The 15,004-nt window shown below is 52.5% G+C and overlaps 1 protein-coding gene across 1 annotated transcript in view; it reads left to right on the forward strand.

The window, feature by feature from the left end:
* The first annotated feature begins 736 nt into the window (after window positions 1-736).
* Window positions 737-15,004, forward strand: part of TTLL6 (tubulin tyrosine ligase like 6) — a 26,321-nt gene continuing 12,053 nt past the window's right edge. Inside the window, exons 1-10 of the mRNA XM_028499843.1 lie at window positions 737-772; window positions 910-1,040; window positions 2,541-2,697; window positions 3,473-3,616; window positions 4,221-4,306; window positions 8,993-9,218; window positions 10,550-10,725; window positions 12,028-12,216; window positions 12,894-13,071; window positions 14,058-14,339. Of these exons, the coding sequence (XP_028355644.1) occupies window positions 752-772; window positions 910-1,040; window positions 2,541-2,697; window positions 3,473-3,616; window positions 4,221-4,306; window positions 8,993-9,218; window positions 10,550-10,725; window positions 12,028-12,216; window positions 12,894-13,071; window positions 14,058-14,339 (1,590 nt within the window). The 5' untranslated portion in view covers window positions 737-751. The remainder of the gene's footprint in view (window positions 773-909; window positions 1,041-2,540; window positions 2,698-3,472; window positions 3,617-4,220; window positions 4,307-8,992; window positions 9,219-10,549; window positions 10,726-12,027; window positions 12,217-12,893; window positions 13,072-14,057; window positions 14,340-15,004) is intronic.

Below are 15,004 nucleotides of genomic sequence, written 5' to 3' on the forward strand. Positions count from 1 at the left end.
TGGGATCCTCTCGGACCAGGGCTTGAACTCGTGTCCTCTGCATTGGCAGGCGGATTCTTAACCACTGCGCCACCAGGGAAGTCTGCTATTTTCATTTCGAATTTGGGTGCTTTAGTTTGGTCCCGACTCTCCTGGTCACTGCAGGCACTTCTTCCTTTCCAGGCTCTTGAAGGCATTTGAGTTTGTGTTGGAGTCAGCTCCCGGTTATTAAGATTAATAGGGACTGGGGAAGAAGGACGTGATAGCATATATATGCTTTTGAAATACACTGCATAGATTTTTTCTGTCAATTTACCTTGCTAATTAAGCTTGGCTCTGGCCGACATCAAGGATTAGTTTATATCCCCTGAACATTCAGTGCTAGTGCTTGGAGGAAAGCCAGAGACCTACTTCCTGGCAAGGGTGAGTGAAACATTCACCCCAGAAAACCTTCTGTGGAGATCACTGGGCACAGGCTGTGTTCTCCAGGAGCTTTCCACTCTCCGTGTTCCTTTCTCGGCAATGGTGTGTCCAGATGGGGCAAGATGGCTTCCAGTCCCAAGGAGCCCAGTTGTCTGGCTTCAGTGTAAGGTCTAGAAACATAACCTCCCCACCACGTGCTCCTCCCCCACTTCCCGGCTGACGGGCCTTTCTTTCTCCACCTGCCATGGCAGTGCGTAGGGCTGCCCAACAGTATGGCCTTCGAGAGGGAGGGGAAAACGACGACTGGACTCTCTACTGGACTGACTACTCGGTGTCGTTGGAGCGGGTGATGGAAATAAAAAGTTACCAGGTATCTGGGTCAGAGCTGGTCCTCTGTGTAAGCGTGGCATCTATCCCGTGGAGCCCCAGTCTTATGACTGTCCCCAAGGGGAGCTCAGGGGTACTCCCATGGGCCCCCTTGTTCACGACTTCCGGCTTCCTTTGCAGAAAATCAATCACTTCCCAGGGATGACTGAAATCTGCCGCAAGGACTTGCTGGCCAGGAATATGAGCCGCATGTTAAAGATATTCCCAAAAGATTTCTACTTTTTCCCTAGGACCTGGTGTCTTCCTGCTGAGTGAGTGCCCACCTGCGCCCCTTTCTCCACTCCCCACCGCCAGTTTACATTCCCCTCCCCGCCCCCCCCGCCGATTCCCTGGTTGCTACTTTCCCTTCCCATAGGGTCTCCCATCTGTCTCTCCTCTTCAGGAAGAGAAGGAATAAAGAGTGTGTCCAAGGTTGAGAAAACACAAGGCTCTGCCTATAAAATTAGATGACATTTAGGGGCTCTGTGCCTTGGAGCCTGTGCCTGCGGTTGGGATGAGAATTTGTTCTGACCTTGAAAGCTGTTGATTTTGAACTTGTTCCAGCCTTTTCACTGTGCAGTTTCTGAATTTTTAAGGCCCTCGAGCATTTCTGGAGGGAGTGAGGTAATGGTTAGCACCCAGGTTAGAAGCAGGGAGGGACACCTGACCTCTGACCCATGGCAGTGCCGTGGATGGCAGTCAGCCTTTTCCCATCTCTGGTCTCACTATATCCATCTGGAAAATGGACATCCATTCCTGGTATATAAAATACTCTGGACCACACCACGAGAAGCAGGAGGAATGTGAGATGACGTGAGCATGACCTGGGTACAGTCTGGTGTTTGGGATGAGGTGGGGGAGTAGAGAAGCATTGCCATCAGAATTATACTTACTCACAAAGGCCCCCCAGGATTCCCACTCTCCCGTCTCCCCCCAGTGCTTTCCCAAACCAAGAGGCCCAGGGTTCCCAGCCTTTCCTAGCTTGTCTGGAACAATTTGCAGAGCTTAGCAGCAGCTTCAAAGAAAATGTGTTTGCCATCGGGTTGACAGGCGCCTCCAGATTTCATGGCCACTGAGGGACATTGCAGTCATGTGACTTCTCCAGTGGTGACAATGCTCCTTTGAGTTAAAATGCAAAACAAGAAGTATAGCAAGACTGAGATTTATAATCCTTTAAGTTGGTTTCTTTCTTCTGAATATACTTTCTTCAACTACGTTCAAAGATAGTATTTGCCCTCTCACACTCTAGCTGGAGTGGAGGTGTTACAGAGGAAAAGCTGAAGCCCAGAGCAGGGGAAGAGACTGATGGATCCAAGGTCACATAATTTGTCAGGGCCTGAGTCAGATTCAGAACTTCACACCTCTTATCTGCAAACTCAGAAAGCCGAACCGCTTGGATGACGGCTACCTTTGCGGGGTGTGCGGCATGGACCAGCACCTTGCCTGCATCATGTCACGTGTGAGATAGCTGTCGTTGTCCTCATTGTGTAGATGATGGAATTGAGGCTTAGAGAGGTCAAGTCCTGGTCAAGGGCTACACCGCTGGTGAGTGCTGTTGCTGGGGTTTAAATCCAGGTCTGAATTCCCTCCAGAGCCCATCCTCTGTCCGCTGTGTGTGCTCGACTGTCTCTCCTATAACCAGATCTCTGGGCGTCTGTCTGTCAACTCCAGGGCTTTTGTCACTTTTTTCTTTTTTTAAAATAAAGAGCTAGCCTTCATTTTCGCTGATCCCCCAGCTAAAGGTGTATCTCATTCTCTTCCTGCTCTGGTAGCTGGGGAGATTTGCAGAACTACAGCAGGTCAAGAAAAAATAAGGCGTACATCTGTAAGCCGGATTCGGGCTGCCAGGGGAGAGGTATATTCATCACCCGGACAGTGAAAGAAATCAAACCAGGGGAGGATATGATCTGTCAACTCTATATCTCAAAGGTACTTCCTCATCGTGATTATTTGTTTATCATGCACGGCAACCTCAGGCTGTAGCTCCACTGGACCGGTTGTGAAAAGAGGGAAGGGAGGGTGGGGTGGGGGTGAAGCCAAGTCCTGCCTTGGACTTGGTCGGACCAAGCCTTCTGACCAGAGATGTGACATGTGCCTGGGCCAGAGCGCCCTTGCCCTTGCACTCTTGTCGATTGGTCTGGCGCTGCCAGGCTGGCCCCTTGCCTCTAACAGACGGCAGCTGGGAGAGCCCCTTGGGTCTGTGGAGGCCCCACCTCCTTTGGGAGAGGAGAAGTAGCCCTGGAGAGAGCATGGTAACCAGCTGTCCATGACTGGAGGTATAGCCCTTTACAGGGAGGGAGCCTTCTAGAAGGTGCATAGGAGACCTGGCTGGCATCGCAGTCAATACTGCAACTGCAGGGAGAACTCTGGCAGAAGTGCGACAGTAGCAAGCCCTGAGTGGTGACAACCTGTCCTTCATCACAGGACTTTTTCATGTTATTTTGTCTCGTTGCCAGGAAAGCTCTTGGAGGTGGTTACTCATGCCATTTGACGGAAGAGGAAACTGAGGCCTGGTGTGGTTAGTGACTTCCACAAGGTCACATGGCCTAAATCCCCTTGTCCCCCTCCCCAACCCTAGCCCAGCCTGGCCTCTGTAATGCAGGTAACACTGGAGCTGAAGCCACGAAAACAAGACAGGGCGCTAATGGGCTTCAAGTCTGGGTTTCTCCTCTGACACCGTGTGGCTTCTGTTCTCTCCTCCCAGCCCTTTATCATCGACGGGTTCAAGTTTGACCTGCGGATTTACGTGCTCATGACGTCCTGTGACCCTCTCAGGATTTTTGTGTACAATGAAGGACTGGCACGCTTCGCCACCACCTCCTACTCCCACCCCTGCCCAGACAACCTGGTGAGCTCGGGGACACGCCGCCTCCCCTCCTCTCTTAGCTGGTAAAAAATCCTAGTTACACCTACATTCTCAAGGCATGGTGGATGTGGCTGTCACTTGCTGAACTGTGGTTTACTATGTGCCAGGGTGTATCTGTTCTTTCGTTTAGCCCTCCCAAGAGCCCTCAGAGATGGGGATTATCGTCTCCAGTTTACAGATAAGGAAATTAAAATCCAGTTATAAGGGACTTGTCCAAGGTCACAGAACTAGGAAGAGGTGAGGTGGGGACTCGTGGCCTGACTGCAAAGCCACAGTTCCGTGGTGCTCAAGGAAAGAAGGATGTGGGCAAGCCTCCAGCCCTCCCCCAACATCCCCAGGCCCTCAGGGCTCCTGAAGTCCCCCCCTCAGCAGAGCGCCACCCAACCTCAGGGGGAGTGGGAGTTTCTTATGCTCCAGGCTGTAGGATACCCCTTCTTACTTCCTCTGCTTTGCCAGTGTAAGTAAGCCCTAAGACGCCCCCTTTCTTTTCCATCTCTTTAAGCCCCAGGGGCCATGGAAGGACACAGAGAGGAAGTGGAAGGCTGCCCTTCCTCCTGACCCCACAGACTTGTGTCTCTTTCCCCAGGACGATATCTGCATGCACCTGACTAATTATTCCGTTAATAAGCACAGTTCCAATTTCCTTCGAGATGCTCACTCTGGCAGCAAGAGGTAAGGAAGCGGCTTCCCTTCTTTTCTTTCCCTGCTGGGCTCCGAGCTGCTCTCTGAGATTCTATCCAAACCCTGTCTGTCCCCATCAGTGTTTCCATCTTGGGTCACATGGTGTCAGAAAATATTTCTTTGCCTCTAAGCCCAGAACAGACTCCTTAGTCTCTGCCCTCTGGCTGTTAATCATTAAAAGAAGGCCACATCATAAACCCTAGGAGGTTGGGAGGAGGAGAGATAAACACACACACACACCAAAACATACTCTTCTTACAGTTGGCCCTTCTGACATTTCTAGACCAACAGATATTTATCGATTGCTGGTCTGACACCGGAGAAGGACCTGCCAGGCCTGTGGTTCCCTGGGGTGTTGCTGAGATTCTCAAGTGATGTGTCACGATGCCCCTGCTCTTTCTCTTGCATCAGACTTAAAGGACTGATAAACAGGCAGTCTGTTTGGCTTCAGAGCAGCAGAGAAGCACAGGAAATTTCATGACTCCCTTGGTAGCAGAGTTCCAAAAAGCAAATGGAAAATCACTAGGTTAAGCCTGCTGGAAGGGGACGTGTTGGGCTGGCAGGAGGCGATCTCCCCCTTGTCGGAGGGCGCTGGCCACCCGACTTTGCCCACAGCTCCCCTACTTCCCCTTTGCCCACCTGGTCTGTGGGCACCCTCTGGCCTCCTGCACGGTTGCATGTTCAACATCGGGGCTCGGTGAGGCCCGGCTTCCAGTCCCCGCTCTGACCCTCGCCAGCTGAGTCAGCTGGAGCAAGTCCCTTCACCTCTCTGAGCTTCCATTTCTTGGTCTGTAGGATAGGGCAATGAGACGCCCTGCCCTGCCCACCTCGTAGGGTCACTCTGAGACTCAAGTGACCTGTGACAGAGCGCGGATGTTGCTTGTAGTTACTGTGATTTCTCCTTCGTCTAAAGGCATGTCATCAAAGGGCCCTCATCTCCCTCCTCTTATGAGAATGGACACCCCACTAACAGGCTTTGCGCCCTCAGGCTGTGATGGGGGGGTGTTATGTGGCGCCAGGGCTAAGGTGAGGGTGTGGAGTATTGTTCTGCTACCCTAATGCCCCCTCCCTGCTTCCCCTCCCTTCTCCTCGCCTCACTCACCCGGGGCCTGGCCTCATCCCTCAGTTCTCCTCCATTCCCCATCTCTGCTGGAGCGGCTGCCCCCGCTTCCCCTGCCCCTGCAGCACCCCCCACCTGTCCGCCTGCGGTGCTCCAGGCCCACCTCTCCTCAGCTGCACCTGGATGTCTCCCCGTTGCTTCCAGCTCAGCATTTCCCGATGTCACGTGTTCTCTCACGTCACTTCCACCTCAGCAGTCCAAGCTTCCCCCTCTCTAACTTCTAACCCACAGGACTGGAGAGTTTGGTGTCATCTTAGATGTTTCCTTTTCCAGCACGTCATTGAATTCTGAAGTTTCCTCCTTCAAATGTCCCTCCGTGCCTTCCCTTCCACCAGACTTAGCTTCAGCCTCCTCCTCGACAGCTGCACGGCCTCCTCACTCTTCTTAGCTCCAGCCACCTCTGCTTGACCTTTCTGTACCTCCGATTTCTCCTCTCTAAAATGACGCAATAAGGAATTCCCAGGCAGTCCAGTGGTTAGGACTCTGCAGTTCCACTGCAGGGGGCCCGGGTTTGATCCCTGGTCGGGGAGCTAAGATCCCGCAAGCCGCATGGCGCAGCCCAAAAATAAATAAATGAATAAAATGACGCAATAAACATGAATCCTGGCTGGCCAGCCTCACAAATATGCCGTAAGGACCTATTGAGATGATGTGTATGAATAGGCCTCAAAAACAATACCCCTATGCAAGTGGGTGCTGTTATTATTACACATTCTGTATACTCATTACTTCTGCTCTCTGGTAACCAGTGTGGCTCCCAGGTGCCTAGAGCATCCAATTCAAACTCCTCTGCTTGCTGTATGCTTTGACCAGACACCATTTCCCACTATTATTATTACTACATTAATAGTTACCATTTTGTTTGTTGAGCGCTTCCTGTCTGCCAGGCACTTCTCTAAGAAATTTACATTCCTCAACCTATTTAATCCTCATAACAACACTATAAAGTTGGCGTGATTATGATCACCCCGATTTTGCATATTGGGGAACAGGTGTAAAAAGGTTAAGAAACTTGCCCAAGATCGCACAGCTAGGAAGTGGCAGAGCTGGAATTAACTCTGGAGTCTGTGCCCTTAACCACTAGCAGTACTGCCTGTGCCATCCGCTCCGTGGTGTTCTCCCAGGGTACTCTTTTTTTTCTTTTTTTTTTTTTTTTGCGGTACGCGGGTCTCTCACTGTTGTGGCCTCTCCCGTTGCGGAGCACAGGCTCCGGACGCGCAGGCTCAGCGGCCGTGGCTCACGGGCCCAGCCGCTCCGCGGCACGTGGGATCTTCCCGGACCGGGGCACGAACCTGTGTCCCCTGCATCGGCAGGCGGACTCTCAACCACTGCGCCACCTCCCAGGATACTCTTTTGCTCATTTTTGATACAGAGGCCTTGCTCATTCCCACCTCTCTGCCTTTGCTCAGTTCCACCTGAAAACATGGGAGAACATCCTTGAAGGCCCTTTTGTCAAACTAAGCTTCCATGTTGCCTTCTCTGACCTGGTTCTAGGTGCTGGTTCAGCCATATAACCACTGCAGTGTGGGTGAAACCCATCTTCTCGGTGGGCCTCTGATTCCTCACCTGTCAGATGAGAGGATTGGCTTCCATCTCTAAGGACAAGCCTATGGCATCCGAGTCTAACCACCCCCAGGAACCTCTCTATCTCTGGACTCCCGCCACCCTCACGTTCAGCATCAGCTGTAGCCCGTAACGTCTCTGTGCTTGGGGCACATGTTTTCCTTGTGTCCCCACTTGTACTTAAGTTCCTTGATGGTTAGAATGGTGCCCTGGCCTTCTAGGTGCCTCCCATGTTGCGGGGCAGAGTCCTTTCCTTTTCTCCCTCCTGTTTGCTTTCACCTTTCCTCATCTTCCTCTTCCCCATCTTTTGAGACAATCTGCTTCTCCTACTAGTCCCTCCCCTACCTCAAATTCCCCCCTCCCCAGCCCCAGGCCAGCTGTACCGGCAGTAAATCCCCACCAGGCTGCAAACTCAGTAGGAGCAATGAAGAAGAAGAAAAACTGGAAACCTGGCAGGCCTCTGGGGCAGAGACCGGGTCCTCTTCGTCTTTCAGGGTGCCTGGCGCATAGCTGGTGTGTTAACTTGAATGGACTAGCCACTGGATGTTATGAAATTGCACAATTAAGTGTATCCATTGTGATGTGCCTGAGTCATCAAGAAGAGGTTACGTTATGATTCATAACATCTGTTATAAGAAGGTAGAGGAGTGTATAATCTACTTTGGGAAAATTTATTTCCCAGTTAGGCAAATTAAACACTTTTTTTTTTTTCTTTTTGCGCTTGAAAGGGTTGGTTTCAAGTGATCTGGAAAATTCATGTACGTGCAACACTCCATCCTTGACGATGGCAGGTAGAAAAGGTGTGCCTCGATATTGAGTGGCCTCTGTTTATCTGTCGTGATAGAAATGCCTCTTTGGTTGTCTCGTGTGTGTGCTGACTCCTCAAATGGTCCTTAGGCTTCCCACAAGAGCGGTGCTGGTTTCTTGGGATCCCCTCATTGCATGAGTTTTGCACACACAGCAGGCCCTTAGCAAATGCGCATTGGCTCCACTGACGGGAGTCCATCTAGCTCTTTGGATGGCCCGGGTAAGCCGTGTTTCCTGTCTTCTCATTCTTCTCTTTGTTCTTCATTCCCCTGCATCGCCCGTATTTCCTCCTCCAATATTTCCATTTCCCACTTTGGCTCTCGGTGCACGCATGTGTGCTTGTGAGGGGGTGAATGTCTGTCCTCGCCATTGCCTTTTGGACCTGTCAGATTCGCCCTGTCTCTGTACTGCCCAGCTCAGAGCTGACTGGAGCATTTCCTCAGATGTTTCCTCACAAACCTCTCCGCATGGGGTAGATATCCTCTGATTTCTGTGATAGGGTGACCAGTCATCTAGGTTTGCCTGTGACTGAGGGGTTTCTTGGGATGTGGGACTTTCAGCTCTAAAATCAGACTCTCTGGTTTGCCCTGGGACAGTTGGTAACCCTATCTGTGGAGATGCCCTGGGCTTTCCTTTTCCCTCTGGTCAGCCCTTTAGGGGGTTAACAATGAACAAAATTAACAAAATTTCTGTGTCTTTAGCGTCCCCAGAATCCCCCTCAGGTAGCTGAGTTGGAACCCAGGTATTGGTGGCCTTAAAAGGCTCCTTAAGTGCTTCTAATGAACACCACAGGCTGAGAAACCATTACCACCAAAGCAAAACCATGACGTAGGGTGTTTTTTAAAAAATTTTTTTATTCATCCATTCAGCTTTCACCTGGGATACTGAATCCCTGCCCCAGCCCACAGGTGCTTTCTATATTACAGTGAAAGTGCCCAGGCCAGGGCTTACATGTCAGTATATCTTTGCCCACTCCAGGACTGTGGAGGCTCGAGGAGTATGGCCCTGTGGCTCCTGCAAGGTCCTCCTGAGCCGACACAGCCCTGGTATCACCCTGGCTCCTGGGTGTCCCTCCCCACTGGCTTTGGGGCCCTATCTTCTCCAGAAGTTTCTGGTTTCCAGCATGCCATGGCCTTAGATGACCAGAGGTGGGCTGCCCTGCCTCATGGCCCGTGGTTCCCTTCCAGGAAGCTCTCTACCTTCAACGTGTACATGGAGAGCCACGGCTACAACGTGGGGCAGATCTGGAGAGATATCGAGGACATCATCATCAAGACGCTCATCTCGGCTCACCCCATCATCAAGCATAACTACCACACCTGCTTCCCCAATCACACACTCAACAGCGCCTGCTTTGAAATCCTGGGCTTCGACATTTTGCTGGATCACAAACTCAAGCCCTGGCTGCTGGAGGTGCGGGCTTGGGGCGAGGGGTGAAACTGGCGCCAGTTACCAGGGTCAGCCAGCCGGGCCCATCCTTCCGCCCTCCTGTTCAGCCAGGATGTTGTAATCCACTTTCCAAGCCACTGCCCCACCAGGCGCTTGCTGCCTGGGGCTTCTCCCTTTGCTGAAAAGTGGCCACCAGAGGGAGGTAGACGGCCGGGAATTAGAGACTTCCTTGTGCCTTCTTGAGGTCCACCCAGACTTAGAAGCTCTGATTTCAGGCCCAGAGTGATTCTAAAGACAGCTCTACCTTTCATAACAGAGTCATCTCCCAGAAAGGGGTGGTTCTTCACCAAAGCTGGGTGGAAGATGTTCAAGATCAGACAGGAGCCGCCAGGCTTGGTTCTCAGGGACCTGGACCACTCAGTTCCAAGCACCAACGGAGAGCGGCCCGGTGTCTGTGGGCACGGGAATGGGTGGGGAGCCACTCAGTGAGTTTCTTGCCTCCCCCAGACCCATGGGGTGGTGGGAAGAGGAGGAAGAGAAGCTCCTGGGTGGCCTCCTCTCTTCCCGATTGGACCTGTGCAAGCAGCCCTCTCCCGTGGCCATTCAGGGTGCACGCCGGGAGTCGGGGTGGCAGTGGGGCTGCGGTACAAGTCAGAGGTGATGGTGACAGCTGCCGGTGACACAGCGTCAGCCCTCAGAGCGCAAGACCCAGATTTACAGATCAGATTCTTGGGGCCTTGCCTTTCCTCCATTCCCAGCCCTTATTCCCAAGCGTGGGTGGGAAGGAGAATATGGCCGTTTGGAGCTCTCGCCCGAAGAGCAGAATAAGCCACCAGGAGCAGGCCTTCAGAAACTGCTGGAAACCTTCAAATGTCACACAGTGCCTCTGAACAACATAGACCCTTCTGTGGGCAGAAATGGGTCCTCTCCATCCTCCCACCAGTCTCCCCGTCAACCCCGGTCAGGATCCCAAATGCATCACTCCTTTCCCCTCCCCACCTCCCAGCCTGGCCCCTTGGGCTGTCCCCTTCCATCTGCTCTCTGGGAGGCACAGTGCACGGGACGGGGCACACGCACACCAGGTGCAAGGGAAACCAAAGACAGCCCCCCCGCCCCCTGCCATGCTTCTCAGGAAGACAGGACTAAAATGAAAGCTAGTTAAACTGGAGGGGTTCTGCTTCCTCCTTTCTTCACTGTGGCTCCAGTCTAGACCCTCTCTTCCTCTCCTTTCCACTCATCTTGGTAGCCAGGGCCCCGACCGAGGTGGGCTCGGGTGGTTCCCTGGAGGGGCCATTTCGCCTCACGCCCTGCTTGCACCCTGCCCAGCCTCCCCAGCTGCCGTCTTGCCCTCACAGGTCAACCACTCTCCGAGCTTCTCCACTGACTCCTGGTTGGATAAAGAGGTAAAGGACAGTCTGCTGTATGACACTTTGGTCCTGATCAACCTGAGAAGCTGTGACAAGAAGAAAGTCGTGGAGGAGGAGAGACAACGGGTGCGGTTCCTGCAGCAGTGTCGTTCTCGGGAGACCAGGTCCAGTAATGGGTCAATTCTAACAAATGAGAATCCTATTTGGAAAATTAATATATATTGGCAGGATGTGGCAGTTTGAACAGTTTTACTGTGGCTATTCCTTTGTTCCTAAAAATAGGAGATTAAGTTATAGACATAAATACCTGTGATGGATATGAGTTTATTAATATCATATGAAGATCCAGGGATTACCAATTCAAAAGTAAAACCATTTATCTATACAAAAAGGAAGATTTGTCCATCCTCCCCTTGCCACTGTGTTGGCGGGAGCCTGTGTCGCCCTGCTCCCTGCTGGGTAGCATTTGCCTTTTAACAGAGGCCTTCCTCTGTAGAGCGAGAAGGAAGACCCGGAGCCCGCTCAAGGAGATGGCTTTGTTGCTTTTCAGATCCCACGGTGACCCGCTGTCCTCCGCATGAGCAGAGCTAGCCTGATCCTTCGGGACTGAGCTTCTGGAACCGGGGCATGGCATCTCTGTTTGGATGGCACTGTGTTTTTCAGAGCGTGTTCATGTGCACTGTGTTCCCTGGAAGGGGGATGGGTAGGTGGTAGCATGGGGTGTTGTATGGTCCTGTTTTTGGAGCTAAGAAGACCAAGCCTCTGGAAGGGGAACTGCCTTGTACAGGTCACTTCGCTGGTAAGTGGCAGGTCTGGACACAGAGCCCGCTGGGTGGGCTGCCTTCTATTAAACTCCTGGAGAAGGAGGTAGCGTCAGCTAAGGGGTGGCCAGGGCCCTCCTCTGGATCAGTCTCCTCGTCATGACTTGGCCCTGGGTGGCTCAGGGGCTCCTGGTTTCCCTGCTGTAAAAGGGGCTTATCGTTCCTCCCTCCCTGACCTCCACCTCCCTGGGGGGCTGTGAGGAAGAATGAGATCATCACAGCTCATAAAAGCTCATCAGGCTCATCCATGAAGCCCTCAAATTTAGCAAAACACAAGCTGCCAGTTCGCCAGAGAAGGGTAGCAGGGGTTGTGATTGGGAAGATGGCGACAGTCTGCCTCGTCAGAACAAAGCCAAGAGGGAAATAGGCTCTACTTGTAACGGGAGAGAATTTGGTGAGCTGTCAGGAAGACCGTTCCAACCAGCTCTCAGTGCACTATGACACTTGCTGTCCCGGGAGGGCTAGAATCTCCTTTCAGGGAAACGTTCATGCGTTCATTTATTTAGGAAATGCTGACTGACCACTGTTGTGTGCGAGGCCTCTGTCTGGCCCTAGATGACATCCGTGTCCTTGGAAAGGCCATGTCCTCTCCAAGCTTGGTCCCAGGAAACCCTAACTGCAGCCCTGTGTTCTGCTTCCCAACAGGAAGGAGGAAGTCAAGGGCTTTCAGGCCGTGCTTCTAGAGAAAACTGAGAAGTATGAAAAGGAAAACTGTGGAGGCTTCCGCCTGATTTATCCCAGTGTGAATTCGGACAAGTATGAGAAGTTTTTCCAGGACAACAACTCCCTCTTCCAGAATACAGTTGCCTCCAGGGCTCGGGAGGTGTATGCCCGGTAGGAAGGCTCCTGGGGCTAGGGGAGCAGGGTGTTGGGGGAAGAGGGGTTTGCTTGACCTGCGGGGTAAACTTGGGGCAGCCTTGAAGTTGCATTGGTCTCGCAAGGACCAGGAATCATAAGATTCTTTGGTGTGGGATATTGTTAAGTGGATATGAGGCTGTTTCTAGAAACTCACCCATGAGACAGGTACCCCCATCCCACTCCAGAATGCCCAGCCCCTCAGGGCTGCCTCCTGGATTCATGCAGATGTCAAATCTAAGGGCCAGAAGGGACTCATCCCATCCGGTCCATTCCCCGCCCTCCACCTCATTTCATGGAGCAGAAAAAGGATCGTACAGCAGATAACGACAGAAGAGGCTCTAGAACCCCTGTCTCCTGAGTCATGTGACTGAGTTACTTCCGTCACATCACTGGCCAGAGAGGCCCAGCATATGAAGGGGTCCAACGTGGGACCCCCTAACCTTAGCCTCCTACCCAGACCCTCTTCCCAGCTCCTGCCAGTTGTGGGATCTGGCCTACTGGGAAGTGAGGAGAGAGGTGGGGTGTGGTGAGTGGGGTGCAGCCCGCCACTCCACCCTATGAGGTGGGCAGGGCAGGGCGTCTCATTGCCCTCAAGGAGAGTGTCCACATTCCCAGCCCATCCCTAACCTACATGACTGTTCCTCACTGGGCAGGCAGCTGATCCAGGAGCTGAGACTGAAGCAAGAGAAAATATCCTTCCAAACGAAAGATAAGAGGGTAGAAATGCAGGGGGAATCAGCAGGCCAGCGAGCGAGAGGCAAGAGCATGCAGAGCTGGCGACAGAAACAAAGGCAGAAGTGCAAGATCGCCACCAGCCCGGCCTCCAAACAAGTAAACCTGGATGGGAGGGGAGTGTGCATGCCCAGCACCCTTCCCTGGCTGGGGCCAGTCTAGGGGGGGATGCTGAGGAGACCACTACTGAGAGCTCAGGCACACTGAAGGAGTGGGGCCCCATGGAGGGCTGGGCCCCGGGAGGGGAGCCCGGAAGCCACAAGGAGCCCGGAGGCCTTCAGAGAGATCCCTCCATCCAGGCAGAGAGGACTCTCGCTGGTCTGCCCTTCCCTTCCTTCGGCTGGAGTAAAAGCAGCTGGCAGGCTGACCACCATCCCCATGTAGGGAGTAGGCTCTAAGACTACCTGTGGCCATGGTCCCCAACTCTAGTTTGGGTTGGAATGCTCCCCTCCAGCAGGCCAGGGGCACAGCTGAGAGAGGAGGCCACAGGGAAGAGCTTCTGGGAGGCAGGACCTCAGAACACTACACGGGGCGACTGAACACAGCTGGTGCTTCCAGCCTGCTCTCTGCTCAAAGTGTGGACCAGCCTCTAGGCTGGGGCCAGCTATCCAGTTGTCCTATCATCTGAATCTCTGGATCCCCCCTTCTCTGCCTAGCTCTCTCTTCTGGCTCACTGGAAAGAGTCAGTTGACTTTTCAGTCTATCTCCTTCTCAAAGACTTACCTGAAGGGACAGGTTTAGAGCAGGTTTTTATTTTTATTTTTTATTTTTTTAAAAAATAACTTTGTTAGGGTCATAGACCCTTCGAGAATCTGATAAAAGCTGTGGAATCTCTTGCCATAACGTATACAAAGATACAATTTTAAAACTGCAGTTTCAGGTGGCTCAAAGGCCCCGTGAAACCATCCATGAGCCCTTTAGGTGTCCTTGAACCCCAGGTTAAGAGCCCCCGATTAGAGAGACTTTGATTCCGATTGCTTTCCTCTCCTCCTCATCTCCTTTGCACCTACCCTTGGGTGCAGATGATCTGGAAGTGGACAGAGCTGGGTTCCCATGGGCTGTACGTTTGGTTTCCTCCTTCCCAGTACCTCCAGCCACTGACATTAGTGTCCTGCACACCCGACTTGCTGTTGAGCATCAGAGACACAAAGAAAAATGAGACAGACAGCAGCCTCGGGCAGGAGGCCCCCGGGGAGGAGGCTGGCCCTGCTCCCCCTGAGCCTACATCTGCGAGGCCTTACAGCTCTATCACTGACTTGAGGAATTCAAGCCTCCTCAGCTGCTCCAGGCCAGAGCTCAGTAAACCCGGCTCCAGAATCAAGGAAGCCAAGTCCACCTCTGCAGTGAACACAATTAGCAGCACTGTGGTAAGTAGAGCAGTCTGCCTTCCCTGAGGGCCGAACTGGTGGTGGGGTGGGGTGGGGGGTGAGGTAGGAGTCTGGCTTTCTGGTCCCTTCTCTGCACCTGACTTACTATGGCCCTTTGAGTAAGCCACTTACCCTCTCTGGGCCTCGATTTCCCCACTTGGGAAGCCCAAGTTGTGGAATGGCATACTGTTAGGAGTCTAGACCTATACCTTTAGGGCTTTTAGAAAGGCCGTCTTATGCATCCCCTCTTTGGGGCAGGTTATCACCTGTTGTGTTAGTTTCTGTAGGGCTGCTGTAACAAATTACCATAAACTTGGTGGCTTGAAACACGAGTCTATTCTCTCACAGTTCTGGAGGCTAGAGATCTGAAAACAAGGTGTCGGCAGGGCCATGCTCCATGTGAGGGTTCTCTAGGGAGGATCCTTCATTGCTTCTTGCTGGATTCTGGTGGTTGCTGGCAATCCTTGGCATTCCTTTACTTGTGGCAGCATATAACTCCAACCTCTGCCCCTGTCATCACATGGACTTCTTCCTGTGCTTCTCCTCTGTGTTTCTTCACATGGCTTTATAAGGACACCAGTCATTGGATTTAGGGCTCACCCCAATCCAGACACTTTTTTTTTTTTTTTTCGGTACGCAGGCCTCTCACTGTCGTGGCCTCTCCC

This window comes from Physeter macrocephalus, chromosome 14 (assembly GCF_002837175.3).
Source record: "Physeter macrocephalus isolate SW-GA chromosome 14, ASM283717v5, whole genome shotgun sequence".
NCBI lineage: Eukaryota > Metazoa > Chordata > Mammalia > Artiodactyla > Physeteridae > Physeter > Physeter macrocephalus.